At 33.5% G+C, this 25,220-nt stretch overlaps 1 protein-coding gene across 2 annotated transcripts; it reads right to left on the minus strand.

Moving 5' to 3' along the window:
* Positions 1 to 1,459: 1,459 nt before the first annotated feature.
* Positions 1,460 to 20,520, minus strand: LOC138317012 (phosphoethanolamine N-methyltransferase-like). Of its 2 annotated transcripts, none has more exons than XM_069258646.1 (12): positions 20,186 to 20,520; positions 17,210 to 17,381; positions 15,815 to 15,964; positions 10,902 to 11,035; positions 10,243 to 10,370; positions 9,249 to 9,443; positions 8,476 to 8,565; positions 7,674 to 7,766; positions 4,109 to 4,234; positions 3,542 to 3,673; positions 3,102 to 3,218; positions 1,460 to 2,314 (listed from the first exon to the last, which is right to left on the minus strand). In XM_069258646.1, the coding sequence occupies exons 2-12, from the start codon at positions 17,377 to 17,379 to the stop codon at positions 2,201 to 2,203; spliced, it is 1,449 nt and encodes a 482-aa protein (XP_069114747.1). In that variant the 5' UTR covers positions 17,380 to 17,381; positions 20,186 to 20,520; the 3' UTR covers positions 1,460 to 2,200. The 2 variants fall into 2 exon arrangements, with proteins under 2 accessions (XP_069114747.1, XP_069114746.1); XM_069258645.1 differs by having other exon boundaries at positions 9,249 to 9,446.
* Between the last annotated feature and the right edge of the window lie 4,700 nt (positions 20,521 to 25,220).

Consider the following 25,220-nt stretch of genomic DNA (forward strand, 5'->3'; position numbering starts at 1 on the left):
GTGATATGAAATAACACATGATATGAAAGAATAAACAATCTTTATTTATCTAAAGTTAGAAATACTACAACATAACATCATTTGTATTAATCATAATGGAATGACTGAAAAACACAACATTTCAGGAGACAAATATGAATTTGAGTGAAATAAAGTCGACTGCATACAATTCAGTGTGACACAAAGCACTTAGTGGTGACAAATACTAATTGTAATAAATACATAAAATGTCAATCATTTAAAAACATTGATTCGTAATCTCATTCATAGTGGGTAAGTCTTGGGTAAATTACTTGTATATTAAATGATATGTCATGAGTGTGTAACACCTGACCCTGGCTGACCCCAATACGTCGCTTATTCGTCTAATGGAAGGTTAAAATTAGGGTTTACGTTATCACCAAGGAGAGATTGTAACTTTTGGTTTCTGTCATCTGTAGTTCACGACAAGTATTGTTTAGTCATAATACTAATGAAATGACAAAAGGGCGAGTTTTAATGATATTCTATTTAAATCATTGTTATTGTATTGTCATACCGACTGATTGTCGATGCATCATTTTCTACACGAAATAACTTTCAAATGCACGTAAAAGGGGAGGAACTCCTGAGACACAAGTATAAATAAAAAGGTAACAAATTTTATCTGTTGACAGAAGTTGGCTTACACCTGTTATAATGTACACACCGTCAATGTATAAGGGCTTCCTCCAAAGTGAAAAATTTGTTACATATATGCTTGTTAATTGTCTTCCTGTATGAAAACAAAGGAACATTTTACTTTATCCGGATTTGTGTTTATGCCATACTCGTATCCTTTTGAGCACTGATAATGAAAAGGACCAGATACTTTCTGAAAGTCCATAGCAATTGCAAAACGTGTTACCATTTTATCTGAGAAGGACCCCATTTATAGAATGCTTAGCACAAACTCTGTACATGAAAATACATAAAATGTAACTTAGCAATGATGATGATACAACACTCTTACACGAAGGTAACACGACATCATTCGCAGTATAAAATTCCAGTTACATAAATGTAGAATCGTCGTGTATATAAAAATACTTCAAGATGACTAGTAACTAGGGCTGCCGCGATACGGCAGAAGCGTACCACGATATATTGCGATACACAACAACTGTATTGTGATATGTATTGCAATATTTTGACCTTAACATATGTGTTGTCTATTTTGTATATATTCCATAGTAAAAACACCCATTACATTATACAAACATACAGTGCTATGTTATGTAGTTTTACATCGATTTGAACCATGTTGTTGAGTAAGAAAAATGTTCAAATGTGTTCTTGTTTTAAAAAATACGAGTCTGTTTGTGAAAACGCTAGGCTAACTGTTACAGACGATCGTAACCTAATAATGCAATAACTAAACATGATAGTGTCTGCAAATATTTACACTTTATGCAAATGTTTGAATCATTTGAACATACACGTTAGTTACAAACATTTGACCGACATCTGAATCGAATGAAAACGAAAAGGATACCCACATGGCTTCATATTATCGGAAAGGAAAACAAATACAACTTGCTGGTTTTGTTTTAATGACAGGACGTTTTAATTATATCAAATTAATGAAATTATGATACTAAGAAAATATATCGTAAAAAAACCGGTACAGGTAAACTGTATCGCGGTACAATATTTTTTGGTGGTGTATTGCAATACCCCAATATACCGGTGAACCGCGGCAGCCCTACTAGTAACCCATGAAAAATTTCCTCAAGAGGTTTGATAAAATCATATTCTTTTACCTTGAAAATAATTCAATGATATAAAAATAATTCACACATCGACTTGTAAAGGTTTTTACTGTGACTATACGATATATCGGGCATTTGATACATATATCTATATTTAAAAAAGGATGCCAACGGAACAGTTACAAGTACATTTTTTTCATTGAAAAGCTACAGACAAACGTTTGAGTATGTTTCCCCAGAAGAAATCTCGTATTTTAGTTGCATTTGTAATTCATCATTAATGACAATATTCTCGAAAAGATCATACCTGAACTACACTGCAATGCTCTCTTAAAGTTTGATATCTAGGATGGTGAGATGGTTGCTCATAAAATCATGAAACATTCACTTCATTTCAAAAGGAAAGCACGGGGTACTTCAGGGTTATTAAGGCTTAAATTACGTCAATAGTCATCGCATTGCAATGCAAATTATTTAGGATTTTCTGCATAGAACAGTCCAAGAATTTGATCTCCTACGGCAGCACACTTCCGGGTATTGCTCCACATTGTCGAAAATGCTTCATAGTCTTCTAGGGAAAATTCCTGAAAGACAGACAGATAACGCTATTTCATTGCTCCTAGAAACCAGTCCTAATCATCGTTAACATAGAGTAACGAATACTAGTAATAGAATAGCAATAACCAAGCACATCAATATATACTTACAAGTAGATATATCTTTAGCTGAGATAAACATAGAACAAGCAATTCGTTCCTTTAATCGATGTGTTATTTACTTATCTCATTATCAGTTAGCTTGTTCCCCAGACCAAATGAATGGAATGTTTTATTTCAAAAGGAAATTGGTTTTCTGGAATGATGATGGTTTCCCAGATCAACGCATGAAAATACCGAAATATACCCATATAATTTAATTATACATGGTAGCTGAGATCTTTGTTTTCTCTCGGCAGTACACCACCATCCCTGTCACCAGAGGCCTTTGATCCTCAATATATTAGTGTTACACAATACTATTGCTGATTTAATTTGACATGTCGACAGGATGGCCGACGTCTTTTGTACAACTCAGCGCTAGGTTACAGAAACACAGCTCATGTTGAACTGTTAATAAAATTCTTCCCTTATATCCCCTTTTATCTCATTAACGTCTTATTGGCGACTATATCATTAGTTCCCGATAAACGATTTATGTCTTTTTAAAACCACATTGTGTTACATCTCCGTAAGAAGTAAACGCCCATAGTACATCCTAATTAAATGTAGCGCATTAATTAGTCTCAATTAATTAAAACACCAATCGATAGACATGCATCATTTCAGCCTTATACTTTGTGATGGATCTGGGACGTCTGGCAGACAGTGGTACCTCTATATATTCCTGCCTCCGACTGACTAGTCGATCTAACTCCTGTGTGGTGGTTTTGATGAATAAATCAGTCTTGTTCTCGGTATCTATCTGAACAAAGCCAGCTTCTTCCAATGTCTGTAAGAGATAAAACAGATAAAATCACAATCAACAGGTATCGTACATTCGGAAATGTCTTATTCTGCAATCGACTAACGTATAATGTTATCCTTAATGTATAACTTCCGAAATACACAACAACGATAGGTTTATCTCATATGTCTTTACTACTAAATTCTAATGTTGGCAAAGTCATATATAAAATCTATTACATCTGTGTAATATACTCTTTTTTCAATTTCGTTAAAATGTTGATTATAATCGGGACGAAAAATGTGTTGTTTATCTTATCTTTGATTTATTTACTTCTATTGTCTATGCGAACTGAGGTAAGTGCTTACGGCACAGTATTCCCGCTGTGATAGTATGCTGTACCCAAACGTCTTCACGTAGTCCTTGAACTGTTGGGTGTGCTCTCCTTCGCTACAACAGTAATCTGACACTAACACTTGGCCTCCGGGCTTTAGGAATGTCTGCAAAACAACATTTCATCATCAGGTTCATTATAATGTATCGGTATTGCAGAGGAATAGTTAAATTTGTTAAACCTATTAATTGTTTGAGCCAAAAACAAGGTAAACGAATTTCCCAACAAATTGCTCCTACAAACTTCAGATGTCTTAGTTATGTACATGTATGTATCTCACTATAATTTTTCAAATTATCAAAAGATTCACATACAAGTACAGGTTATTTCAGCATCTGTTCATCAATCTATTTTATTTTGCAAATATAATCAATCTAATGCTAAGTATAGTTAAATCCGTGTATTGATTTTGGGTTCATTATCATCAGCCTATGACAAGTTTAGAGAAAATAATCCTATTTAGAAAAAAAAATACTTCCGATAGAGTTTCTTTTTCTATCAACGTACATAAAAACCTTTATCCAAGCTAACATTGACGTACCTTAAACTTTTGGAAGAGTTGAAGCTTGCCAGCTATGTGAAGTATGGTATCTCTACTAAATATGACGTCAAAATAATCCTCTGGATACTCTCGTTTCGTGGCGTCAGCAACTTCGAAGTCCACGTCCTACAGATAAGTGAAAACGGAGAGAGGTAGAGAGATGATTGATAGGAATGTCAGGAATTATAAGAAGATCAAAATACACAACATAATTATTTTTCATTGAGTTCCTTATCCGGCATTTTACGCAACGATGTTCTTGAAACAATGCATACACTTTGTGGTTGATATTCACTCAAAAATCTTTTTGTTGAGTTGAAAAACTTTAATTACCTACCTTTCTTATGATTATAGAAGTAAAACAATACCTTGCACTTCATTATTTAACTTATCTAATTATTTGATTAATTGAATAATTATAAAGTAATATTACAACGCACCGCATGACAAAGTATAGTTAGATTGATAACCGGAAGAAGAGTTACGAAAACCTTTGATGAAAAAAAATTCGAAGAAGATAAATATAATTTCATTGCAATTTAACTATTATTTAGTAAAAACAATAGTACATTAATAATTCACAGTAATATCCATCAAATGGATTGTAATGCACACAAAAGTGGCAATTGGATCAATGTGCTTTATATATATATATGATGTTTGTTTCAGTTTTAAGCAAATGCTTTCATTGGAGAAATGTATAGATTAGCTAACTTTCATACGTTAGACACGACACATAACAAAATATCGATTCTAGATCAGAATTAAAATAAAATAATAAGACCATCAAAGTTGCTGATATACATTATACACCCATAACATTCATGTAGGGAAACCTGTCTTTGTTGAGCAAGTCTACCGAATATGTATAGAAATGCACTATATTGTTCCAAATAAACACAGAAGTATCCATCATCCGCTTTATTATTTAACACCACTAGTTAGAGGAGATGTAATCTCCGCCTTGTAAATAGATCATTGCCTTAAAACATAAATCAATTTAAAGTGGGTTAGAGAGTACAGGTTACACACTGCTGTCTTATCGATGCAGCAGTCCTATATGGTACGATGGCGAAGCACTTGTTTTACACTGATTTCCCCTATAAAGGGGTAATTACCTTGTGCTTCTTACAATACAAATCAATTGACTATCTAAATATTTATGTGTAATTGCTACATAACGTTCCGAAACAAGTGGTATCGTGCTGAAGATGGTGTCAACGTTTCCTTATATAAATCCTATACGATTTGCTTTATTTTAAGATGGCTTCATGTTAAGCCAAAACACTATAGCGATCAATAATGGCACAAAAAGCTCAGTAATATTGTACTACATACGGAATTTCTAGTAGGCGGCAAGTGAGAGGATTAATTTCATTTTTGTTTTTAAATCACTAGATAACTTCATTCTACGGAAAGAAATCACGATGAAATTTATCTTTAAAATCACAACGTAGTAAATTCCGTATTCATTTTACTTTGCATTCATTTGACTTGGTGGCTTGGTTGTTGGCCTTTCATTGATTTATATTTTAAACGAAAATCGAGCTTCGAATAGCCTACTCAAATTCTATTTATCCCTGCTATTTTTTGTCGTATGAGGATAACATCATTTTGATAAAGTTAACGCACCTTTGTCTTACTTAATCAGAAATTTATTTTGAAAAAGTTCATAAAATACCTGAATTTAATCCTAATAAGAAAATGACTTCAATGAAATCGTTGAAGATGCTCCACCGCCGACAGAGCATAATTGGTGTTTACTCATATAAATGTAGAAACACAAAAATAATATAACATAATTTATTTTGCTTTTGGCGCATGCGCAATCAGTAGCATAGAGGACATAGTGCCAAGGAATTATTTCAAATATTTTCATCTGAAATAAATTAGATGCTCAAACTTTTTAGTGATTGTATTATGTAAAGTAAGTCACTTTTGTAACTGAAGAAAATTCTAATTCTAAATATGTTCCTGTTTTTGGTATAGAAAAAAAACATCAGCGGTGGAGTATTTTTAATATAAAGTTATGTACATTAATGGATGCCTTCCTGCTGATGAAAATAACACTAGTACTGCGCCTTACTTATGTACTAGTTTAACTATGTCAGCAAACACAATTTTATCCTATCCTTGCTGTATTTCTATCGGCTAAAAGCTCTAATTATATAACTGTGATGGAAAGTGTATCGCGACTAGCGGCTATTGAAATGGAATTTATATCACACACATAAGAAATTTCTTAAAATTGACACTTGTCACATTTTCAAGCTCTTGAGTTTTGTAACTTTAAACGATTGATAACGTGTGATTTAAAATAAACTTCTGGTTGTGTAACCTCATGAAACTTTAATTACATATTACTTGATGAATATCAGATATACTAAAGAGAGTTGATGAGTCTTATCATTACTAAGCACGTAATAGGTCCGAGAGTTACATAGCAGTTGATGACCTTAATAATCACTGACAAATCTATGACTACTTAACAGATGTCATCAATGTGGAAGGAGGTGGCGATCTTATAATGATATAACAGAAATCATTATGAAGAGAATAACGACTAGTCAAAATAATTGGTTTCTATGTAATCATTCTACAAGTATAGATATTTCGAGCGAAATAGATAACGCTTATTAAAGATGCTTCACCGCTGACAAATGGTATTTTTTCACTATCAAAAACAGGAGCAGACGATTTAGTATTTTTCTTCAGTTACAAATGTTACTTACTTTACACCATTACCACCATTAAAAAGTTTGAGCATCTAATTTTATTTTAAGTTAAAAATACAAAAAATAATTAATTGCATCCCGAAAAAATTCTGTGGCAACTGTATTTTATATGGAATGAAGTACTGATTGCCCATTCACCAAAGGCAAAGTAAATTATTTTACATTATTTTTGTGTGAATTAGACATATATATACCTGATCAAACACCAATTATTGTTCAAATAATGAATATCATTTATGCTCTGTCGGCGGTGGAGCATCTTTAAGCGATGATCGCCAGTTTTAAAATTATCTTCTTAAATATTTACTGTATAACGGCAAATGCACATTAAAATATTATAACGTCGATTACATGTACAACAATTTAGAGGAAAACATATTGGCATAGTTGCAATGTGTGTAGTCTTCTTACCACTTTGTTATATCTTTAGCAATAAAGTACCCTCTTTGAATATTTTGTTCAATTGCGGTTTCGTTACATTGATATATTACTCGTTATCCCTAATGAGTATCGATTAACTACTGAACACAGAATCAATAAACTAATTAATTAATCAACTGTACGTCAGGTTTGACCTTGAATTCAGATTCAGGAGAAATCCCTATCTTATTCTAAGCACATTTCCAATTTTTAATGTTGTGCTATCTGTAGAAATATTACACGTTTTTCATATACTGCTTATTTTATTGACATATTAGAGGATGTCAGAATTCTTACACATTCCATAGCTGTCTATTTTATTGTTATTAAAGGTACATAGTTTTTGTTTTAGACGTTTAGTATTTTTTCATTCTTTGCAAATTGGATCTAAGAAAAATAAAATAACTTACCGATTCGGACACATCGAGTTCTTTTGCTCGCTCCCTAGCAATGTCAATCATATTTGATGAAAGATCCATAGCAATAACTTTCACTCCGAATTCCTGAAGCAGGTTATTGATTGTTTTATACAAAATGTAGAATTGTTTTCAAAGACAAAACTTAACTGTAGTAATTTAACGAAGGATTATTATAGACTGGGAAATATACCCCTGTTAGAAGAAACTCTCCTGACATTTGATTCTAGGGCGATACGGATGTCGATATATCTATCTCCACATGTCTGTAAATGTTGTATTGTGCAAATATGAGTGTATTGAATGAGTCCCCTAATTGATTTAGAACAACAATTTAACGACGTAAAATTATTTTCTAGATAAAAATGGTTCTATTGATTATTTGTATTTTGACCTATAAATGAGGGCATACCTGACATCCATTGACTTAGAACAGTCTTAGATACAATTTTCATTTAAAGCAGATGATTCCTCAATTTTCGAACCATATGGGACAAAATCGTCTTTCTATTGGTTTCGCAAACACTCTTAAAACATTGGTCATGATATTCAATCTAGATCATTGAAATGGGACATTTTAATGTTTGATCATTATAGAACAACGGTAGCCATCTTGCTGAAAGAAAAAAAGGTGAAAAATTATTTGCTTATTAGTTCACGATGAATGGACAGACTGACATGCAGAGAGATGTCAATACTATGTGGGTCTCTCATAATTAGTACTTGCATAATTTGTATAAAGCCATTCGCAGAAATAAGTAAATGGTACTTGATACAATTATCATCATTAGCATACCTTTGCCATGTAGATTGCGTTGCCCCCAATCCCACAACCAACATCCAGCACCTTCATTCCAGGGCGAAGGCAGAGTTTCTTCAGGAATTGCTTTAAAGATGACAGAAATGCAATAACTGTTTGTGCTACTTTGATATGTTTTCTCTATGTATTTAGTATTATCCTCAAACATTTAGGATTTTGTTCTTATATGAAACTTTATGAACCCGCTCGTAGAACATGATATATTAAAATATTTCCCATCCTTTGTAAACAAGTATTACAATATTATGACAATTCATTTACATAAAAAGTTAAATATGCGTTATAGCACAACGTATTTTGACAGACCTAAGTCTATCTAGTCATGACACCTGTAACACTGACATCCCATCATCCACATCATAACCTTTTTGATATTCATATGTGTATATATACATGAACTATGATATCACGTAAATTTAGTGCACGTAAAATATATTATCAAGTAAATTTATTACACGTAAAATATGATATCAGGTAAATTTATGGGAAGGGACATACGTAAAATATGATATCAGGTAAATTTATTGCATGTTTGGAACAAACGTGAAATATCATATAAGGTAAATTTATTGCATGTTAGGGACAAGCGTGAAATATGATATCAGTGAAATTTATTGCATGTTTGGAAGAAACGTGAAATATTATATCAGGTAAATGTATTACATGTTTGGAAAAAACTTGAAATATGATATCCGGTAAATTTATTTTATGTTATGTGATAATGTGTGATAACGTAAACGTATTGTTACCTTTGTTGCAGTAAGTCCGCCAGCGCTAACAAATGTCCTTCCAAATATGCTTTCGAGCTGCCTAATTCGTACCTTGGTGTAGAGTTGATTATTGAGTATTTCCTGTAATGTTGTGAATGTCATGTCTGTATTTACTTTCCTTTTGACCTTTTGAAATAACCACATCATTTTTCTGTCTGCCTCATTTTCACGTTGCTGCTAAAATAGAAACATATTTTATGTTCAATTGAAAACTAAGTAATGTATATCGCTAGGAAAGGTTCTGAAGAAAGAAAGAAACGTCATTTAACTTTATTCCAAATATAGGAAACAATGATTTGCAATTTCTATTTACGGAATACAGCATAAATCTATGTTCAAGAGTTTTTGTGCAACGTTCTTCCATTCATAAAATTGATCGTTTATGTAATGCAAAATATGGTCAAAATTGTATAAGTTGTGTATAAGATATTTATACAATATCAACCTAGTTTTCACATAGTCATCATCAAGCCTTTACTATAACATTGCCTTTAACCAAACATTACATTAGTTGTCACATCTCTTTCATGAGATCTAAATATTTCGGCAAAATTTGAATGCCGTCAGTGGCCATTTCTTTGGGTTTGCCTTTTAAATCATATGGTTATCATTGCCAATGACCAAATTAATCATTGAGCTATTTTGTTCCAAATGAATATTGTGTCAAAAGAGGTACGTTTTCAGTTTCTATTAATAATAAATAAGTAATATGATTATATATGCAACATAAAGATAAACAATGAAAACAATTGCATCTAACTTAATATTCGATCAAATGTGGTCACTTAAAGCTAATTTAAGGAACAAACAGTCCATATTTCCCTGGGGAAATAAATAATCCGTATCAGTACTCTCTAACACGTAGCTGTAGAAAGACACATTAATTCACATGCTTAAATTGTAATGTATTACATTAATAATGCAGCTCTTGGAGGGGAAATAGAAGAAATGTGAACAATGTAACAATACGTACTGTGAAAGGCCCGCTGATATGTCTGATTAGTATAAGATCTAGCCCGAACACCTCCTCTGGCTGTGTGCCATTATAGGTCGCCGAGGTGATCCGGCACAGAGTGTCCGTACTCTGCTGTACACTGTTCTCTATAGGACAAAATTCATGAATCATGAGGATAATTCACCAAGACTGAGCGAAGATAATGAATATCGATATACTTACAGAAACATGTTTGAACTCAATCTTAACTTGTCAGAAGCAAGTATAATCAAGCAGTCATTTTTTAAGCAACACGCCCTACCAACAGCTACCATCAACCGAGGCCATATCCGTGTATAACTCATTAAATAAACAATTTAAATTATAAATTATTATTCTCGTTTGACACTCTGCAGCGTTTATGTGTATACATACTGATCACGTTACATTTATAGATCTAATTGTTTTGTTTTGTTTGATATACTATAAACCGATTTCCATTTCGAAACAAATTCGCACAGATTAAAATCTACGGATTTAAAAATTTAATGAAATTCCTACCAATATAGATGATGTAGATGTCAATTCGCGGAAACAAGTTTTTCTAATTCACTCGAATCACGAAATTCGCGAAAGCAAATTGCACGCTAGAGAAAATTATACGATTTTGAAGCGAAATAATTTGTATTCGAACCCACCTTTCCCTGGATTTGTCGTCTGTAAGAAGCAAACATATCCGTGTTCTCGTACCCACGATAGTGATCGCTTCAGGAAATGTTTTTGTTCTTCGTTAATAAGGCTCACACGGTGATCGTAAATAAGCAGATCTCCACTGAAAATTAAAATTAAAAGTTAGAAGAAGGGCGATATGCTGTCTGTGTCGTTTCGAATTACAATAAAAACTATATATAATAATTTTGTAACATTGTCCAGCGTCAGATTTTCATGTAAGTATACAGTTTTTAATTGAAGCAATTTATTCAAATTAAGGCTTATTCTAAAAAGATAAGTATTTCTTATAAAATTATAACAGTATCTTCTGATACCTGTATTGGGGTTCACATTATTTGTGCCTATTCTGAAGGGACAGACGCTATCTGTATTGATGAAATATGACCCACATCAGCTTATCGATCGGATCTGTATACGGCATGCTGGATGTACTTTGCGAGTAAAATAGGTACAAAATATGACCGTGTACTACCATACTACCATTAGAGTGCATATAAGTGTAGTGTAAAGTGAAAAAAAAATCACTAAAAGCCAGATACTGTATAACATTTAAAATTAGCGGCGATTTCATTACGCGTTTTCATGTCTACTAAATCTTCCACTACGTATTAATTTCGTGGTCTACATTTAAACCGTCTATTTTACTTATATTATTTTGTTTTGCTAACTATTGCAATATCCGCACAATTTAATCACGCAGTTTGTGACGAAATGTTATTATAGAAGTGACTACGAAATTGTCGTTTTAATCAAGCATATATATAAATCGTATGGCGTTGCGGTTGTTACATTACATATCAAAGAAGAGCGTGTTTTGGGAGGTTTAGGGATGTGCTCATACGAAGGAAATGCATTAATGGACTAAAGGTCACTTATTCATAAATGAAAACAATCTTATAGCTGTATATTCACAATATTTTTTCGGTTTATGAAGTCATAGACAAAGAAAGGAATGACATTCTTGTCCTTTCGTTTTTTGCCTATTGTTTCATAAACCCGACATATATTTGAACAATGTTTATGATTTTATTAATAACCTAATATTTACAATAAAACCAGTTCAGTTGTGACACATCTTGGACCTTAGTTTGGCCAATGCGTGTATCACTTTAAATCTCCCACGAAAATGTTCTTTGTGTTTGACGTCATAATATTCGACATATAATTTGTTCAGACTATACAAAAGTAACCTCAAACGTCTAACCAATGAAAATGACTGTAACAAATGATACTATATTATAAAGAAATAATATCAGGCTTTCCTGATATGTAATTGTCTTGGTGTGCATGACCAGGGTTTAGGTATCGGAGTTAGTGTCATCAGTCGTGCTGGTATAATGTGGTGTTGACATATGTTATAGCAAAACTTCGACATTAAAGGCAAATTCGTGTGGCGCTTAGACCAGTTACAACCTGAGAGCCGCCCTATAGATATATAAAATGACCATAGAAAAAGAAGTGTCTAGTCTATATGTCGTGATGTTGTTTAGCTGTTGTGACCATCAATCTGACCGTTCGTCTAGCGGGTTACTGACCTCTACTAAACTGCTTCTGGTACAAGGTCATTCCCCTTCTGGGGTGGTACTTCTTATTGCCATGATCGATTATACCTGTAAATCATTCTATTGGTCGTTATGGTATAATGAAAATTCCTTCATGACTTAGTTACAAGCGTAAACTACGGGTTTTGTATTGTGCGTTGAATCAAACATTCAATCATTACATGCATTAAGAATGTTCACGTAACCTTACAGTATCATGTATATACAGGTAATACTTGCAACGTATTGAAATATAAATAAATCTGTCTGAAGAAAAATGAAGTTCTTGTACAAGCATAGTTGGTAATATATAAATACAAAAACGCATATTAACAAGGAATATCAACTTGTACTGGCCATGAGTTCGTCAGTAGGACCGACATTATAGGTTTAATAGCTGACTTTGTCCTACAATTGTTGGTATTACCTCTAACGAACGCAGACATCAATAAATACTAGATTATCCGGGGGACACACCAATAAACACCGACCACAATATCGTGTTCGTCCCTTACTGGCCTATGTAATGACAACGTAGGGATATATATCCAATAAATTACTAACGCTATACCTATATGTGACGTCATTATTTCAGATTATTTTGATTTGTGTTATTTTTCTAACAGTATGGTTGTTTGATAGCATGAATTTCCACTCACCTTTTTATTCTTTTTGTTTTATTTTTTAACAATTAAAGGTTGGTATAAACGTCAATCTAGAGGAATTCCTTCTTTTACTATATTGATGTCATTGTTGTATATTTTGTTTTAATTTTTCTGTGCTGTGTTTCTGGACATATCATTGTTTTGTATTGTAAAGATGACATTTAAATGGCGTTGCTAGAACTGTTTTGAGTAGATAGAGTACTGATACTGATGACTTCAATCTGGCAAAACCAAATTGAATTTAAATGCTAAATGCTATTATACTGACGAGAAATGCGTTGTAATATGGTTCTTTTTTGTTATCTTGATGCATTTCAAAACTGATTCATAAATTCATAATTATTGTAGGATATACTACATGACTGAAAGTTATTGAAATAAAAAAGTGAAATCGATAGAAATAAAATGCCAATAACTTTAGTATTCTGACACGTGGTTTGTACTTGACATCAATAGTTACAATTCAATATTCCAGCGCATCGTTAACGGGAAAACATGAAGCAGACCGATAAGCATTCAGCAACCATGATCTTCCTTTTTCAACGAAGAATCAGTGAAATGGTTTTCTTAAATCCTCGAGTGTAGTAAATCCCCTGTTACTTAAAAGCCATGTACACAAAACGAGATGCGTATACTACCTATATAGCTACCAGACGGTGAAAATAAAGTGATAATGCACATGTACAGTACGTGTATATGGTTTTAATGTTAACTATTGTCTTCAATGGCAAAATGGTTGTTTTTTTTTTATAAAAGAAAGTGGTTAAATGCAATATCCTTTTTCAGGTACATATTGAGAAATTTGTGATTACCATTATAATACGGAAATATAGATTGTCCACAAGGATTTGAGATACTGGGAAGGATCACATCTGTATTTCCTAAAGTTTATGTCAAGATAATTGTGGCGCAAATCACGTAGTTATCAATTTCAAATGGCGCTACATTAATTGAATTTAATCAAGACCCTGTAAAACATGCTGGTGCGATTCGTTGAGGCCCCGCATCAGTGCCCTCTTCAGTGCCAGAACGAAAACCTGGTCAATATTTAATCATGTGAGAATATTTGTCACTTCTAAAATCAGCACCAGTAGTTCACGGTGGGAATGTGATGCGACATGTCCTCTAAAATCAACACCAGTAGATCACGGTGGGAATGTGATCCGATGTGTCCTCTAAAATCAGCACCAGTAGTTCACGGTGGGAATGTGATGCGATATGTCCTCTAAAATCAACACAAGTCGTTCACGGTGGGAATATGATCCGATATGACCTCTTACTGTGGATTACATGGTTCTTCTATGTCTCTACTCGTGTTTTGATAAAAGGACCGAATCAATTAAAACCATGACAAAAGTTTTGATAATGATTTGAGTAAATTATTATGAATGTCATTATTATTGATTCACGATTTATGACAAATGAAGATAATGACACTCTCTGATCTACATGGACAGGATGTGGTAATCTCAGTGATGTAAGTAAAGATGATAAATAAAATCGTTCTAAAACAAGTTTCATAAACTGGAATAATAACATTGTTTTACCCACTTCCTTCATGCTTTGTTTGATATTGCTTCCATACCACACACTATCCCCATAACATACATGTAGTAAAGCAACACTTGGATACCGCATCGCGTATGTTGTAATAAACCTAGAGTGAACCATGCAGAACACAGCGTTACGGATATATCCATCGTTCACCCGAATTGTGTTTATTTTCGGTCGACTTTCATTTTATCATTTAAAAGAACAAATGATCTTTTTACATTTGAAGAATTTCATCTTGAAATAATTTATTAACAGATACTCATATATAAAATTGAGTGATATATGCAAGTCAAATGCAATATATTTAAACTCCAATAAATACAGTTCAATATATATGATATTTTCAAAATGTCCTCGTAAACAGTGGATATACAAGAACACCAATCATTTCTTCGGTGTAGTCCTACAAAACGTCTTTTTAACACAAATGTATTTGTCCAATAAAGGCAAACTTGTTTGACAGATTTTTACCTGGATTTTTTCGACCAGTTTGATTGTCGAATAACCTAAACTTTAGCAAATGTCCAGATTTGTTTTTACTATTTATATGTCATATCAGTAAATATACAATATGCAGGAACAACTAGGTTAGTGATACAGCAAAGAGGCGGAGATAGTTTTAAAAGAATCTCTGATGTTGTTGGAATAAATTACGTAAGATTTACTTTGTGTGACGACAGTCGTCGTGCATATTTCCCTCCACATTCAAAGTACTGCGCACCAATGTACTTTCGACTATACGATATTTATCTTCTTTGTTATATTCGCAAAAAAGGAATTCGCATTAGAGTTATCTTGCGAAAATGAATTACGCAAAACTTTGTATGAAATAGTGTACAGTATTCCATACTGGTTTTTATATTTTTGGAAAATAAATATAATTTCTGATTCTATGAGCGTTTATAATTGAGCAATGTAGTTGGTGTATCGTAAGAGCATTCTACCGTAAGAATTTATGCAGCGTTTTTTTTAAATAATAGGAAAAAAACATACCGAAGAAGCCACAAAAATACACCAATGCATTCATGCAAAATTACATTCATTGCAATTGGTGCTATTTTAAAATGTATAATAGTACAGATGAACAATGAAAATGTTGTGTTTGCAGGGATGATGTACCTATTTTCAGCGACCATGGTTTTCCTTGAGTCTCCTTCAGGGACAGATGGAAAGTTCCTTAATCGTATAGTAGAGGAGTGATAGTGCAGCTCTCCAGGATCGATACTGATGACTTGTGCGGCCCTCGCAGCTACTTCGGAAGCGCTAAGTCTGTAAACAGGTTAACGGTCTCAGAGTGTAAAAACTTATTACTAAAACATAAACTGCCAATGACAGTACAGAGGGTTGAAAGTTACTGTTGCTAATTTCATGCATTTAGAATTATCTTTGAAATTAGGTTTTGCACCTTAATTATGAGTAGAGGGATTACGGACACCTCATTAACAATATAGTTCTATTTTTAGTGTTACCGCTCACGCACGCTCAACCACATTGTCTTAAAACATATAACTCCTCCATTGTCATAAACATGATGGCTATAGAAGGACGTGATGGCGATAATTCGTCAGCAGTAATGAATAAATATCATGGTTAGGAAAACCATGTCGTAAAAGATCGTTGTATGATATAATTTTACCGCGCTGTTTACTCATGTTGTCTTTGCCCTTTACACAACAATGGCTGATGTTTTATTTTGGCATTTAGCATTGGATCATTACACGTATCTATCGTTATAAACAAGGCGATCATAGTTCGATTCATTTAGGGGTCGTGGAAACCGATTATTAGCCTCTGATCAACGGTATGTTTATAGATCGAACTTGTATCTTATTTATAACTCTCCATAAGTACCTCTGTATTATCAGTAGAAACTATTTTACATTATTGAGTTACCATCTCGAATATGTTAAACATAAAAACGAGTTTTAAAAATCAGTTTTATTAACAATTTGAAGGATTTCTTTTAGAGAATTACATTTGCTTCATACGATAAACCCGATGCAGATTTGTGATAGACAGTAGAACTGTTATTATAAGCATTGTTTATTCTCATTAGTTTCTTTTTCTTTGGTATTTTTAAGAGACAGAATTGTTGTAAAATAATAAATAAGATTCCACTTCTTTTCAAATAAATAACCAACGTAATTTAAAATTTATTTGAAAGATAGATAAAAACAGCTATGTATAAATAGAAACAAAATATAAAGATTCAGAAGTAATCAGACACAGAGAAATAAATACACGTAAAACTTAGTAAAGTGTATATGATAGTGCCAATTATTGATTTCCATGCACGTAACCTCTACCACAGTCTATAGGAGAATAGTACTATTGCATGCTGAGCAAGACAGGTTACCTTTACCGTCATCAAATATATAGCCCCTGTCATTATTTAAATAAAATTAATTGACATTGGGCACGTTATGTTTAATTAAATTTTCAAAAATCAATATTTTCCTTATATGGAAATAACACAACATGAAAATAGAAAGCACTGTCATGGAATAGGGATACCTCGCTGAGTTTCCGATGATAATAATCCTTCTCCCGTCACATCTTGGAAGGTATGACGTCACGTCGTTTAGTAATGTAAGAGAGGCCTCGCCTGGGTCTATAGGTGAAATCTTCCCTTCTTCTGTTTTATTGCTTAATGTCGCCATAGATCTATTTATATAACTTTTCATTTCTGTAAGAAAAAGGGGTGATTGCAATACCGTATGTGTTTAATAATATCTACTAAATAGGGCGGTACTTAGGCAATATTTCTAAATCAAATCATTTGATAAAATGTTAAAAGCAGAATCTAATATTTTTTTTTTAAATTACGTAATGGATGAAAGCAGCAGAAAAAAACCCCCAAAAATCCAATGCTTATATACCAATTAGAAAAGTGTTATTAGCCTCATGTTACTGTTTAGTGCACTGTAGTTAGTTAGTCGTTTGTGTTAATGTAAAGTCTTTAGATTTGATACGACACAATTTCAGCTAAGGTTTGGGATACATGATGTAGATTAAAACGGAGAATGACAATTCCAAATAAATTTGATTTTACTATATGAGGGGTAACATGACATACATGATAATAACAATGTCAGCCATGCTACATAAACATATATACAACATTCGTAATATCTTGATTCTTATATAACACTAGAAGAGTGGTGCAGACCTATACTGACTGAATTCTTTGCAGTCTTGTGACATGTTTTGGTGCTCAACTGCTTTGGTATATTTGATAAGGGATATTTGATATCACTATCTGATGTGAAGAGTTTTTATAAATAGTCCCAATCGATATATAGGTTTAGTACATGCTGAGTTTAACGGCTGCTTTGATGCCCGAAGTCTGCCTCATTTCAAATAAGACGGTTTTTTTACTGAAAAAAACCAAAACAGCATTAATGTACCTGTCTGCAGACGTTGTCATGGTCTCCTGTTCTGAATACGACGGTTTGGATTAGTATATGTTTATTCAATGAAGACATACAAGAAAATACAAACATGAATATGATGAAGAAGAAACAAGTGCTAGTGTATTTGTATATAGTTCTTCTCATCATGCATTATATAGACGTAACTGAGAATACTTCCTTAAACGAATATAATATAGTTGACCAGATCTAGATCCAATATCGAAATAATCAGTGGGACGTCCTATTGAGTTGCGACTTGGAAAATTTATAAAAGAATACAAGGATGAATTATTGCGAATATATTTCTACGATATCTTTCCATAGGGTTAAAACTGATGGACGGAAAGACTTTCTGTAAAATTCCGCCGGACACCTGAAAGAAATCGTTTAATCGTTACGTGTATTTTTATTTGTAACGCTGATGATTTTTCTCGGAAACCTTCAGTTAATAATGAAGAATGGTAGTATGAATATTTAAGCGTAGCAACAGGATGATGACTTCACGGATACGTTTTGTGTTATGTACGTGTTGTTTTTCTACATCATTGTGCTGTTGATCCAATCCTGTTCATTCATTTCGTTAATATTTATAACAACGGACAAGCCATTGCCCCACTCCTATTATGCTCAGTGCTAAGTAGAAGTAGAAATTCCCACATTATAGATAGGAACACGTTAAATGGTGTTATTTTAGATTTATGTATTCATTGCTGAATATAAGAATACCACATATTGTAAGTAAAACAAAGTTAGTATGAAAATATCTGTGTTAATGAAAGTTCTAATACATTAAGAAACCTTGAAACAATTACTAAATAGTAGATAGATGTATACAACAAAGAGGACATTTTTAAATATTTCTAAAACACAAAGTTTTGCATCATCAAAGTATTTTGTTTTCTCTTTCTCCCTTTCTTTAATTTCTGAAAAAAATCACTTTTTGAAATTGTTCTTGTACAAGTAATGACAATAACTTTACTTTCAGGTTTAAACAACAATTGTTTACGAAAATGGTAACTTGTTATTGGTAACTTGTTATTGGTAACTTAATAAATGGTAAAGACATTATCGTACTCGTACTATCTTATGTGGAATCAATACAACGTGCCAAACTAGGATAATAAACATCTCTTCACCTATATATTCCTACTTTAATATGCAATGTGTTATTAACAGGTAACCAATCTACCTTGAAAACTACTGACTATGACAAGGAGTAAATGTTGAAGATATTGCTTGTGATGAGGACCAATACATTATTTATCACCTAACTTAATCACTTCTCGTTAAGTTTACACAGCGGCGTTTCTGCCTTTACTGTATCGTAATTGTTTATAAGGATAAAAACTTAACATAGGCACCTGTATTCGTCATTGGTTCAGTCTCCACGAAAAAACGTATTATTCGTCATTATTTCAATCTCAAGGGAAAACGTATATCGTTAAATTATGCTTATGTGAATTTGAACGGTTGAGCAGTCAAACTGCTTTGTTAGTCAGATATAAGGATACATGCATCATTATCTATACTGAGATAATTCCATTCTCTTTATCACTGCCCCGAAAATGTTCGATTACGTGATATACTTTGGTGTCACTTGCGGCTACAGTAAAACGTATCAAACCCGGTCCTTGTTTAACCAGGACACCTACATGTATGTCTATTTAAACTATTAATAATATCTGTCTGAATTTGTAGTGTGATTAAAACCTCTGTAATCTGGAAATCTGACTATACCAGACAAATAGGCTGGCCCCGGTGACATCTAGTTTAGCCTGGCCACACTGTATATAAACACTACTATAAATGACAGAAGAATTTTTGTTTCAAGTAAAATTCATAATATCACATTGACTTATATTTACTTTTTAATTAAAGTATGTAATATCAAGTATTATCGATGTCATTATCGTATAATACTTAATTACAATTACATGTGGTTTTTAAAAGAGATACTAGTTAATTCATCAAATTCTTCTATAATTTACTATATCCGATACCTCTGATAAAGATAAAATGATGATCACCCATAGAGGATGGACGTATAAATCGGTTAGACGTGGCCTTGTATACTTACCGACACTGCTCCGTCCTACCCTAGAACCGCTTGCTCACTAGTTCCATTGTGTTGATATGATTTGAAACATTGTACCTAGCACATCCCTGCTTCAATTACCACAGTCGGCGTATAGCAGCACGCGCCTCCCCGACAAGTCGCACATCATCACATTCCTTCACACAGACGACAATGGGAGACATACATCCAAGGTGTAATCCATTGAAGAAGTCACGTGATGGCCAGTAGACCGGTAATGATTGAAATGTCAAATTTTGATATTTTAACGTAAAGATCAAGAAAGTACACTGTGTCATTGTAAGGTCGATATTGCTACTATACTCTATCCAACACTTGGATAATAAAGTACTGTTAGTTGGGCAGAGCTGTGTCTGATCCCGGAATTACGGCTTGATGTGACGCCTCGCTACAAACAGACTGTCGAAAGGTATACAGAAGCCAGCGGCCATGCAAAGACAATGGACAAAAGTTAATTACTGATTGAGCTTAGTAATCAATTTAATTACTTCAGTATACAAGTACAAACACGCATAGCGATATGTACTTCATCCTGAGAATACGTGCAATAGGTTTTAATCTGTACCTTACAAAGGAAAAATAAATAAAAAATGTCTTAGTCACATTCCAGAGTGAAATTTGATAATAATCAATTTTGAACAGCAATGATGGTGACCTAAATATATAGCTATGTTATTTCCTGATCAAAAGGGTGGGGCCTTGTTTTAAAGTTCCCTTAAAATGTGGTGCTGGACTATAAAGATGCAAGTTCCGCTATCCTTATGAGACAAACATGACAACACATCACACTCAGTCATCACAGGTATGCCGCCAAACAATTCGCTTTAACTGTTAGATAAGATCAGCAGTAATATCTGGTATAATGTTACACCATTTCTATTTTAGTTTGTTTATCAGCTCCAACTTCTTTTCATCTTATCTGTGTACGTAGAGTCGGTCATTGCACTCTATATTTGTTTCATATGACGCTGGTTTTTTAAAATCATGTTTGCATTACGGTAATAAAAGCATTAAAATAGTACATTGCTTTTTTAAGATTGATTTTGTTTAATAATCTTTAGTTAGAAGAGCATTTCGGTTCAAGCATTGGCGTATGCTTCTTGGCTAAACAATGCGTGCTCGAATGAACAGTCATAATCGTTTTGTGGCGGAATTCTAGTGAGTAAATATATGTACTTTATAGAAAACACACCAGTTTATAAGTTGATTATATTGATTGTCCAATGACACAATCATGTTACTAGCGTCCAGTTCAAAGAACTTAATTTCAGAATAACTTTTGAAAGATAACAACATTAAGTATTGGCATGATTATTGACAAAAGGTTGTAGTTTTGATCATTTTTTTCAACCACAACACCGTGAAGTGTGTTGCGGTTATCATATATTTTTCAGTTAATTAGCCATAAAATAGGAATAGTCTTGGCTATTCTTGAAATGAAATTTTCGCATTTTTTCAGATTACCTTACGACAGCAGGATATTCGTGGATGGAACTCTGCATCAATGCATCTGTATATCAATGCATCGGTACATCAATGCATCTGCTATACAAACATTTGTCTTCGTCGCTAGGCCATGTGACCCTATGTTATTACCATCTTCGGGAACAATGTTAGAAAAAACGTTTAAACTTGTGGGAGTAAAAGTCAATTCCAAGATAATATTTGGATGCAAAATGGACGATTGAAGTAGAATTATAAAAGCATTAAATAAGAAAAAATACACCGATACCTATACCCCTCTTTACATCCCGTTTCCTTCGTTGCCATTGTTATTACCAAACCAATCTAAGTGTGGTTGGTAATGGAAAGTAAATCTCCATTTAATGTAGGAAATGCTTTGATCAACAATATAATCAACTGCGATATGAAGCTGAAACTGAATGTAGAATTTGTATTTCTGAAGACATTGTGTGTTATAATCACATATACAATAGACTTCCACCAGCCAGATCAATTGTTTATTTCACTGATACAAATGTAAAAACTAGGCTTTGGTTTTAGGAGAAAATGAAGATATTCACACATATAAACATCTGCCAGTGAGATTTACAAAGTTCCCCTGTTTACCTGTACTAAGACCAGCTGATCTTGAGTTAGTGTCTGTAGATACCACTCTAATGTGAACAAGGATTGTAGTTGTGCCGCGATATGTCGCCCGTGCCACAGGGAATCCTACACGGTGTTGAAGTACATCACACTTCTGTATGACACATACACGTCATATGTAATAATGTGATTAAGTAAAGTTATTTCTCATAGAAAAGACATTGTCAGTTAATGTCATTCCGTCTATTGGTGGTTGAAGAAAACAGAGAAACCCCGAAAGGCATTAAAAACGTTAACTGGTCTACTAATAGTGCCAAACTACATCTTAGCTCTTCCATCTAAAGGTGAAAATGTCACCGAGAGTTGTACAGTCTTGCAGTTCCATTTTGTGTCGTGTGTAAAACGTAATGACCTAATAACAAACAGATCATTTAAGGACGGTCTCCCTTGTTTTCGATATGTTTAGTGTGTAAAGTCCGCGTTTGTGTTGAATATCAGTGAAATCGTCATGCAGTTTATTTTCATAATTATGGAACTCTTTCTCTTTTTATAGTGCTATCTCATTGAAGCATACCGACAGTTGGGGAAGGTTCTTGGATATGAAATACCAGGTATCCAGTCATTAGAGGCCGACTTTAACATAAATCAAATATTTATTCGCCTTTTACAAAAATGAAAATTTGTATTTGAAGACAGTAACACATCACACCATTAGTAAAGAGTTATCAAAACGCTACACGTACACTTATGTATAAATGTCTGTAAACTCAAAACACCTTCCTAGTTAACAATGTACATTGACTGCATCGTTGATATGGTTAAACAGGAATTTCAATGTACAAACCACGCCGACCCCTTCCCTACTCTACTCTCTGTTTTTCTTGATATTCCCTAACTCTCCACCCTAGACTCTCAAACCACCTTCCGTCGTTTTCTAATTGAGCACCAATGTAAAGAAGAACGGAAAATACACTAGATTTTTTTCGAGTTGCCTGATCAGGAATCGAACTCGGGTCTCTGGTGTGAAAAAACTACGGCTCTACCTACCGAGTCAAAGAACAATGCACCCTTAGCTGAGTAACCGTATTTATACCCTATGTACGAACCACAGCGAGCAACTCCTTTTACATCTACATTGAAGTTATTATTTAAATGTACTTTTAGTGAAATGCTTCTCTTGTAGGAGATTTCAATCATTTTTCCAAGCGCTAGCATACTGATTTATGCGATGATTCTTCCTGGGCTGTGTCATGCTATCATATCAATAATGGAAGCGCCTTTGGACTTTAACTCAAAGATACAAATGCAAAATAATGGAACTCCTCAGGTCCTGTTGTGCCAAGATTAATTGATTGCTTGCCCAGTTATAGTTCATTTTAAGAATAAGAGTGATATAGTAATTCAGATATTATTATTGTTCAATCAAATGCATGATAAGCTAGTTTCTGTAGAAGTAAAATCAAAATACGAGGTCAATTTATTTCCACAAACCTGCCTCTGCATTGATATTTTGCTACGTACATTTTCCCATTGAAAGTCTTTGATTTGTTTATAAATCAACTCTTCCTTTAAAACAGGATAAGAAACAGCATATGATTTGGACTTGGATTTGGTATTGTTTTATTTTTAATTTGGCATGAGCTGATATATATACTTGGGTTGGTAAGTAATTGCTGATGATCAATTTCATAAAATAGAATTAATTGTACATACTCATATTTACGTATATACCGTGCATCTCCTTGGCCCTTATGACCTTAATATAGGACGAAGTCAATCATATTAACAGACTTTTGACAGCCATTTATGCCAGCATGCTACAGACTTGCTATTAGGCATCTACGCCTTCTGGAACTTCACAAGAAGTAGTTCAAAGATTTTAGAATCCTTAGCCCATGTGGCCTTGAATAAAGGCTATGGTCATTCATATTAACAAACTTGTTAGTCATTTATGTTAGCATGCTTCAGGCTAACGATAAGTCTCTATGCCAATTGAAAATATAATATTTGTATGCCCCTGTGTCCTTGAATACAGGTCAAAATCAATCATATTAATAAATCTAAAAGGCATTTATGTCAGTATGCTACGGTCCTGATATTACGCCTCTAAGCCTTATAGAACTTCAAAATAAGTCATTTCAAGATTTTAGGATTTTTGGGCCATGTGACCTTTGAATGAAGGTATATATATAAGTCATTCATATTAACAAACATGGTAACCATTTATGTCAACATGTTACAGGCCTTTTATCAGATCTGCTGTCACACCTTCAAATCATGCCTTATAATATGGTGACACGTTCATTGACTTATCTGTTACCATTTCCTTTGTATAAACTTACTGTGGAGAAGAAGGATAAAAAACAGAAGAAAAACAAAAGGTTTTTTCACCAATAGGTGAAAAGCCCTTATAATTGCTACTGGTTAGATACACCATAGGAAACATAGGTAGTCACTGTTCTTGCTTGGCACTCATCACTATGGGAGAGAGACGACTTATTTGCCCGTTATCAGTAGAATGCGAACTGTTGAGTGTGTTATTTGGTATCTTTGGCAGAGTCCTTGTATACACTTAGCTGTAGATATGGTATAATAATGAAGAATAGGTTCAGAACAGCCGTCCTTGTATATACTTTGCCCTAGATATAGTATAATGAAGAAGAGGTTCAGAACAGCCGTCCTTGTATATACTTTGCCCTAAATATAGTATCATGAAGAAGAGGTTCAGAACAGCCGTCCTTGTATATACTTTGCCGCAAATATAGTATTATGAATGAAGAAGAGTTCAGAACAGCCGTCCTTGTATATACTTTGCCCTAATATTAGATGAAGAAGTATTCAGAACAGCCGTCCTTGTATATACTTTGCCTAATATAATGAAGAGAGGTTCAGAACAGCCGTCCTTGTATATACTTTGCCCTAGATATAGTATTATGAAGAAGAGGTTCAGAACAGCCGTCCTTGTATA

The sequence above is a fragment of the Argopecten irradians genome, chromosome 2 (genome assembly GCF_041381155.1).
Source record: "Argopecten irradians isolate NY chromosome 2, Ai_NY, whole genome shotgun sequence".
NCBI classification, from domain to species: Eukaryota; Metazoa; Mollusca; class Bivalvia; order Pectinida; family Pectinidae; genus Argopecten; species Argopecten irradians.